This window comes from Stegastes partitus, unplaced genomic scaffold (genome assembly GCF_000690725.1).
Source record: "Stegastes partitus isolate 25-593 unplaced genomic scaffold, Stegastes_partitus-1.0.2 Scaffold440, whole genome shotgun sequence".
NCBI lineage: Eukaryota > Metazoa > Chordata > Actinopteri > Pomacentridae > Stegastes > Stegastes partitus.
In genome coordinates, this window is record NW_007578171.1 from 227,975 (window position 1) to 236,789 (window position 8,815).

The 8,815-nt window shown below is 38.6% G+C and overlaps 1 protein-coding gene across 1 annotated transcript in view; it reads left to right on the plus strand.

Moving 5' to 3' along the window:
• Positions 1–7,041, plus strand: part of LOC103360444 (doublecortin domain-containing protein 2-like) — a 20,533-nt gene extending 13,492 nt beyond the window's left edge. The window contains exons 8-9 of the mRNA XM_008286193.1: positions 5,406–5,476; positions 6,235–7,041. Of these exons, the coding sequence (XP_008284415.1) occupies positions 5,406–5,476; positions 6,235–7,041 (878 nt within the window). The remainder of the gene's footprint in view (positions 1–5,405; positions 5,477–6,234) is intronic.
• Positions 7,042–8,815: the final 1,774 nt, after the last annotated feature.

An 8,815-nucleotide genomic window follows, 5' to 3' on the forward strand; every position in this document is an offset into this window, starting at 1 on the left:
ACAAATAACATCTGATTAAACAATTTTTGCAGATACTCACTGCGACAAGTGAACCCAACTGTGTGTGAACCTTTGATCCTCTTTAGTAGAATTGCTGAGGTGACATTTGAGTCACAAATTATTAGCGCTTCTAACGTCAAGTTATGCTCGTATGATGTTGCATAATAAAAGAGCAAGGGCATGTTGTTATCACCGCAACACCAAATCTCTCCTCTTCCCTGCATGTTCCTCTGCCTTATAAACCTGCGAATTACATAAAACTATACTGTGTGTACGTATAAGAGAGATTCAAGCGCCCAGTCATCAGGTTTTCTCATTTTACACTAAGCAGCTGGATTGGTTTTTTTTTCTGTGTCGCATCACTATAAACTCAACACCAACTGGGCGTCCCATGCGGTAACTGGCCATACAGTCATTAAATGTTTTTACAGGACCCCGGTCAGTGACTGGAGCACACTTGCTGAGTGGCAACATTTCATAATTACCATTCGGAGTTACTACCCATGTTGTTTTACACCCCACTATAACTCAAGCATGTGCTGAGTGGATTAAATCAACTGGGTGTAAATAAGCAATATACTGTACTGTGTGGTGATATACAAGGACTGTTGTGTGGAGTGATTTAAGTACATTAAGTCGTATTTCAACACTCGAGTGTTTATTTAATACAACACAGCTAATCCGCTGAATGTAGAGGTGGCTCACGTTAGCAATTTTTCCATGCTTTGGTTTCTAAACGTACTGTAGTGTGTGAAGCGAAGGTTTATTTTTATATAGAATTGCAACCTCTGCTGTTAACGGACTGATTTTTGTAAAGTGACTTTGAAAGAGCAAAGATTCTGTTCTTGTGCAGCAGGGAGGGGAAAAAAAACGCACAGCAATAACACAAACCGTGGCATTCAGAAGATTTCTAGGAACACATCTTTCTAGTACGTTTTTTCGGCGGTGTTCACCTGAATGTCTCGTGATGAACACCAGCAGTGGAAAGGCTGCAATAACCAGTGTAGAGCCAGTTCAATCACCGGGATAGAGGCTTTAGTTTGTGACATGTTTCCTTCTTTTTAAGGAATAAAAAATGACTGATCTTTAGGTAGGTCAAGAGTAGTTGTGTGCACCATTTTGTATTGTTTTGTTTAGTTTTTGAGCATTTTCTGAGTTAAAGCCCCTCACTAGGATTGTTTTCTATCTGCATTCAGTTTAATACATTTTCCCAGAAAGAATTTTTGGGATTTTCTGGAAAATGGCTTCCCATCTTTCAGTGAAACTCGATTAAATAATTTGCACAATATTGCAAAAAAGCATATAAATCTTTAATAAACTTAGTTCTGTGTGCAATAATTATTTAAAAAAAAAAAACTGGTGCAGTGTCCTGTGGAGTCAGGAAAAAAAATATTGATATCACTGTATGATTTTTAATTCAAAACGCTTCCTTGAGGGGTGAAACGGCTTTTAAAGATGATATTAGAGTGCAGCTCTTTTATTCTGTCCAACAAAAGAAAAGCTTTATTCACATGTTGGTTCTTCCCCTCATCTCTCTGCTAAGCTTAAGCTCCTTGTTAAAATGTAAATAAACAAGAAAAGAAAACAGCAATCCCTTACATCCAGTAGCAGAAATGAGAAGATACACGTGTTTGCCAACATTGTGCTGAAACCACATTTTGTAAGAATTGTTCTCCGGCAGCTTTTTGACTTTGTATTTCAGGTACAAGCTTCAAAATAGTCTTTAAGTAATTGCGTTATGTTGACAAGTAGATTATTTCTTCTAATGAATGATCTAAAGCAGAAGAATGCTTTGAAAATTCACAAAGTAAAAACTCAATGCAACGAAAGTGAATACATCTATTATCACTGACACAAAACCGGTCATCACTGAACTGAGTCCCCCTGTGATTTGCATGATTATGAATGAGCGTGCCGGGCTGTGTCTATCTGCATGTCTGCATCATGGCTCCACGTGAAAAAGAATTGGACCCGAAAAATGTGATTGTGAGGCTTCACAGATGTGGAAAAAGCTTTCAGGAAGATCAGTGACCTACTAAAAAATCAGTGGAAACACAGTAGTAGCAGTAATCAGGAGGTATAGAATGAGCCATAGTACATCTAATCAGAATCGTCCTACGATGATGCGACAGACGGTGTGCTACTTGTTCAGTCTAGCTCTGAAAAAACAAACCAGCGAGGGCTTCAGGCTTGGCACAGGGGTTGTCAAGACAAATCAGAATTTCTGTGGCAGCTCAGGTAGTATGAAGGACAATGCATAATGTCAACCTCTATGGACGACATCTGAGAAAAACAGCCTTGTTTACTGTACTTTCAGCACAAAACCTCAAGAATCCTGAAGGATATTGGGAGCACATTCTTCGGTCAGATGAGATCAAGATCAGTTTTGTTTGGCTCAGATGGAGTCCAGCATGTTTGGCCACAGTGAATGCATAGTCCTGACAGTGAAGCATAGAGGTGGGAGTTTGATTATTTGGAGCTGCATGAGTGCAAAAGTTCCTGAAGAGATGGCATTAACACTCCCAGGCTGCAGAAACTTGGCAGAAGAGGAATATTCCAGCATGATAACAATGCAAAGCACACTGCCAGAAAATCTTGCCAGAGTTTCTAAATATGACAAAAGGTCAAACTGAAACCTTTTGTCATTTGACTTGAATCAAATAGAAGCACTTTGAAGTGGAAGGCAGACTAACACTAAGCCTCCAGCAAACAGTCACTGAAATTCATAGTCCAAAAAAAATGCTTCTCTGAAGGAAAACCTTCACGTAAAGGAGGATGAAGTCTCACATCAAAAATAAAGGTGGACGTGTAAGTTTTTCAATAAGAAAAGAAAAAAATTGAATCTCAGTAATTGAAGGTGACTGAGTTCCTACTGTGGGGCCTGTGCTTTTAATATAGCAAATCTAAATAGTTTTTGGGTTGTTTGGTTGGTTTTTAATTTGACATCAGACCAAATAAACTCATGGTTAACTTATGTAATGCACTGACAGTATGGTGATCCAATTTTAAATCATTGGACATGGCACAGCAGTTCAGTCACTTCTGTGGCATACTGTGTGTGCGTGTTTGCGTGCATGTGTGTTTGCTTGTTAAGGAGTGGGAGATTATCTATCTAGGCTATCGCTTCATCTTCAGTTGTGTTTTATTACACGTCTCTAGAACAACAGTCATTTATAACTTTACCTTCCAAGATAATGGCAGCAGCAGCCATTTATATGAGTAATTATACCCACTTACAGTTGCATCCTTGTTTTACCTCATACTGATGAATGAGATGTAGCTTTGCCTCTGAAATGTGGATGTGTTCCTTCTGCATTCGAGCCAGTAGTGTAAGAAATAATGTGTGTGTTTGCCTGATTATGAGTTGTTTTTTTTCCTTTTTTTTAAAAAAGCCAGACACATGCTCATATTTCAAACTCGCTTGCGTACACACATCTAACCATTTGCAATGCCAGAACCCAAATCTACCGGATTTAATGAAGAGCAAGAAGGGGAGATTCTAAATATTGTATTTAATTTGATTTAGCATTTTCATGAGCCTGTGCCTCATCCTCAAATCACGTTAAGATGTTTAGAGTCATAGCAGCTCATCCACTGCTTACTGCTTACACTCAATCGCTCGGCCCTCGCTGTTAATGAATGCGGGTGATTTCCATAAAATATTCTTAAAGAGGTCCGTTATTATTACCATAACGTTTCATCTCCCACCATGGCTAAACTTCAATCAGTTTTGCATTTGAAATGCATTAAATGTCTCCATAAACTCTTCTAATCTCTACCCGAGTCATTTTTCTTCTTTAACTGTTGTGTGTAGAAAGGGAAACTAATATTAAAGGCATTAATTACACACTGTTCAGCTTCTTTTTTTTCTTTTTTTTTTTTTTTCCTCCACACTCTTTTGCTGCTTATTTCTGATTGGAAATTTCAGTCTCATCCAGTATTTCAAAACAAGTGTGTAATTATGTTGTTTATCAGAGCGTATAGTTGTATTCCTCTTATGATGTTTAGGGTTAATTACTCCAGGGCCTGTGATGCACATGCTCACATGAAAACCGAAAAGCCCCTATATTCATTTTGCACTCCAACAAACCTGCCTTGCTGAGCTGATTGCTTCAGTGCAAATGAGTGTGTAGCTGCAGTATGATGTCTTCATTTAAACACCAGGGCTCTCGGTATCACTATACAGCTGTTTAGACAGTAGACGATGTTTCCTCTGGGGGGGGGAAACTGGGAGAAGTTTACTTGTAACAGAAACTAATCTTGTGGAAGATTATTTAGGGTCATCCTATTTGTTTCGGTATTTATTTTTTTTGTGATTTTGTGCTTCCAATCTACTAGTTTTACCTAATTAACTCTGTATGTTTTACATTTTGTGCCTTGGATGGGATAATATTCCAACATTGGCACTAATCTTATGAATCTGGATGAATCTCTGATGGCGCTGGATCATGTTTGTGTTTGGGGACGTCTAGTATTACCAGAAAAACAACACCTACCCTCACATACCTGTGGTGATGATCAGGATAATTACCGCAGTGTTGCTAATCACGATGGCGATGCTAGTGATCCGGTGTGACATTATTATAACTAAATCACCTTGTTAAATATTTACTGGCTCTCACTGGCGTGTTTCCATTGTCTGAGGGACAAGTTGTTTACTTCCATGAAATATCCCAGAATGTTTTTTCCTCTTTGCCACCAGGTGTCACTCTTGTGCTGTGTTTGCTCAAAGCCTGACAACACAGCTGCTGAGTAAAAAAAAAAAAAAAGCTGTCTAATTTCAACAAGTCCCTTACTGGAAGATGAGTAAAAGCTCCCTTATTTATAGGGCAGATTTTATGGATTTCTGAAATGAATTAATTAAGTATGACTGGGAAAGTCAGGGCCTTGAAATGCAGAGTAGTGAGCACACAGAGGAAGACGTATGCTGTAAAGTTACATAAGAATAGGGGAAAAAAACAAAGCCACTGCTGTCACATTATATTCATCTGTTTGAAAGAAACATTAATTGCTTTTGCAATATATGTTGTTTTTTTTCTTCACAAACTCTGCATTGTGTAACATCCAGGAAACGGGATCTCACTCGTCCATTCATATTATTTTATGACCCATTTTATGACTCTCTCCATTTTGTCATTTTTCATCTGGCCCAGGCAAGTCATATCTATTTTCACCCATGTGAAACTGAATAAATGTTTGGTATTGACACCAGGATAGCAGAACCCTCGACTTTACTGTACGGTAACGGCCCCAACAAGCCCATTCAGGACACCATATCACACATTTAGGATGGAACACATGGCTTTTCGATATGTCATAATATCACACTGGAGCAACCTTTAACTCTTATTTTTTTTTCCTCTTCCTGTTTGTTGTGCTCACTTAAAATACCTCTCTCTTTCCAGATGACCTGGAATCAAAGGTTGACGACGGAAACGCTGATGGCAAACCTCCCCAAGACCAGCCGGATAAAGCGGTAAAAACATTCAGTGCTGTGATTTTACATGAAGAGATGCATTGTGTTCGAAGTGACCTTCCATGATGGCCATATGAAACATAACTGAATCGCTGTTTTGATAATTAATTAACCAGTTTTAGGGTGTTTTTTGTTTTGTTTTTCAAATTCTCTGATTGCTGCTTCTTAAATGTGAAACTTCTCAGGTTTCTTTCCTCATCTTTGACAGTAAGATGGATATTTTTGAGTGGGGACAAACAAGATACAACAATGATGTCATCTTGGACTTTCAGTGACGTTGACCAACATTTTTTCCCCCATTTTCTAATATTTTATATATGAAACTTCTAATCAATTAATCACAACAAGGACAGTAGCTGTTAGTTGCTGCCTTACATCAAATACAATAACACAATGTTTTGGGTTCTGCCTTCTCTCAGCTGTGTTCGCTAATTAATGCTTTAAGATACAGGATTCATATCAATATCACCCATGTGTGATGTGAAGAATCAGCTCTGCTAACTAATGCTGTATAATTATAGAGCTATGGAATAGCTATTATTTATCCAGTAATTGCTTAATAGTCAATGGCTATTGTGAGATATAATATTGGAGCATGTGGAGGCCTGAATGCCTTTTGCTTTGTCCGAATTTGCAAGCTAATCACCAACCAGCACGACGCTGTCGAGAGAATTTTTGTAAACAGTCCAATCGTAGGTTGCATGCCTGTTAAAATATTTAGAGCTATGAATTGTTTCTGTGGTATTACTGTATTACAGAAACTCGACACCGATGAGGCAAAGGAGGAGAGCGGCGGAAAGGCGGAAGAGAAGGAGGGCGCTTCTGAAAGCACCACAGAGGAAGACAGTTCCGCCAGCCAAGAAGACAAGAGGGAAGACCAGGAGATGAATGGTGAAAAGGAGGGAGGAGACGAGAAAAAGGAAAGTGATGAGCAAAATGATGGCAAAGAGGCACCAGCAGCAAATGAGCAGGAAGTGGAGGAGGCAAAAGAAGAAGTAAATGAAGATGTCAAAGATGAGATTAAGGAGGAGGTTAAGAGTGAGGAGCAAGAAACTAGCAGTAATAACAGTGATAAGACCCAGGACAGTAAAGAAGAGAAACAGGATGGAGACCATACATCTTCTGGAGGTGAAAAGGAGCAAGACAAAGATGTAGAAGAAGAGAAGAAAGATAAAGACAGCGGAGGTGAGGAGGAGAAAAGCACTAAGGACAACACTAATGATGTAGACACAGGGGAGGAAGTGAAGGAGACGGAAAACAGCAATGACCCAGGGAAGACTCAGTCAGATAGCGAGACAAAAGAGAACGATAACGGCAGGAGCAGCAGTAGCAACAGTAACCAAGAAGAAGATGTGAGCAAAATAAAAGACGAGCAACCGGAGTCACGCGAAGAAGAAGAGAGCAAGGTGAACGGAGAGGTCAGCGGAGAAGACGACGAGGTGGAAAGCGAAGCAGAGCTGGATGTGAAAGAGAAAAACTCAGCCGGTACCAAAGATGCCACGGTGAACGGAGAGAAGGTGGAGGGTGATGATAAAGAGAACCGAGACAAAAGCAGAAAGCATTAAGGAAAGCAAAAATGTCAAAGTTATTGGATACTGGAAATAGAAAGTAATACAATCATAAAGTAATGAAGGTGGCAGAGGAAATTTACAGAAAGCAAAGCAATGAGACGTAGATGGTTTTACAATACTGAGCTGAATAAAAGAAAAGAATCTTTGAATGGCTGGCTTCTACATAATAGCAATTATGATATCAAGTATATATTCATCAAAACATTATTCTATAATTACCATGTATAAAACCGGCTAAATAAATCAAAGCTTATAGCAATATATTTTTATTTTGAATTCAGACCTCCTGTTACCTTACTTTATTTTTTTATGAGCACTCTAGTAGGTAATGCTGAGAAATCAAAAGACAGTTACAGTTTTAAATGTTTTAAACCAAAACTATTTGTTTATTTATTTCTACAACTATCTTGGCCTCTTGTTTTTATATATTAATTTTGTATGCATGGTTTGTTGAAAATATTTCCCAAAGCAACTTAGCTTTTAAAGCTAGTATATAAACTGTGATGCAATGAAGAAAGAAAAAAGGTGTAACACTGTATGTGTCTGATTGATAAGTTAAATTGCCTAATGACTATAGTTTAAAAGTCCTTCATTCAGTAATCACTGTGTCGAATTTGTTTATTTATATCTATCTGCTACCATTAAATAAAATTAGAAAGAAAAAAGGACGGTTTGTTTTCTCCCTCTTTGCGATTTTGTTACTTTAGTATAAAATGACTCCACTGAGTTTAAAAGATGAATGTTGTTTTTATTGTTTTATAAGTGTTGCTTTATAGTAGTTTGATAACTTTTTAAGGCAATGACGATCAATTTTGCTGCTTTTTTCAGTGGGATGCAGCTACTTTTAGACTGCTCTATAGCGTTAGACCATTCTTCTAGTGCATGCATAAGACAGAAAAGCCAACTAAACAGTGACCCTCAGGCCACCTCAGACCTTTGTATCCATGGTAACGCATAGTAACACCTGCTGATCAGGTGCACAGGGCTCATATTTTGTAGTTTGCTAATAATACCGTGGATTTTTTTTTAAAGACATTATTGAATTTTCAAACAATTGGAACGGCTAAATTGTTCAAGGATGAATAAATTAGGTTGTGGTTGTCAGATCTGCCTCACGTAAAAATGTCATAAGCCTAACATAACTAAAGTTAGATGTCCAACTGAAGAGTTCATTTTCAAAACCAGATAACTCAATTTTTGTAGATTTTCAGGAAACATATTTTTTTGTTGTTTGCTTGAGATGATATCAGTCAAACTGAAGTCGAGCGGATTTGACTCCGTGGAAATGACATCAGAAATAGAGACAGCATAAGTTTGACTGATATTGTCTCAGGTAGACGATGGAAAAGTGGGTTTGTGAAGATGGAGTTATCTGTTTTTGCAAATGAACTCTTCAAATGTAGCTTGATGTCAGAGTGTGCCATCTTATCTTGAGCAGCTATATTCTTGACAGAGAGGAAACCAACATTCTTGTCTCCTCACCTTCCATTCAGTCATTTTGCTTCACTGTTTTACCCTGAAAGAAGGTTGTGTAAAGCCACTACAAAGTGCCTCCCACAGGCAGGAAGCCATAATGTGAACTGTGATCTAATTCAGTGTCTATGATGGCCTCGCTGCCCTCTCATCCCTGCAGCTGTTCAAACTGGGATTCATGCAGTCAGTGTGTTTGTGAGTCACCATCCCATGAGAGATGGAGAACATGGGTGAGAGGGAGGGCGAGGGAGAAAGAGCGAGCAGAGAGCTAAAGGCGCAGAGAGAAGCAGGGGAG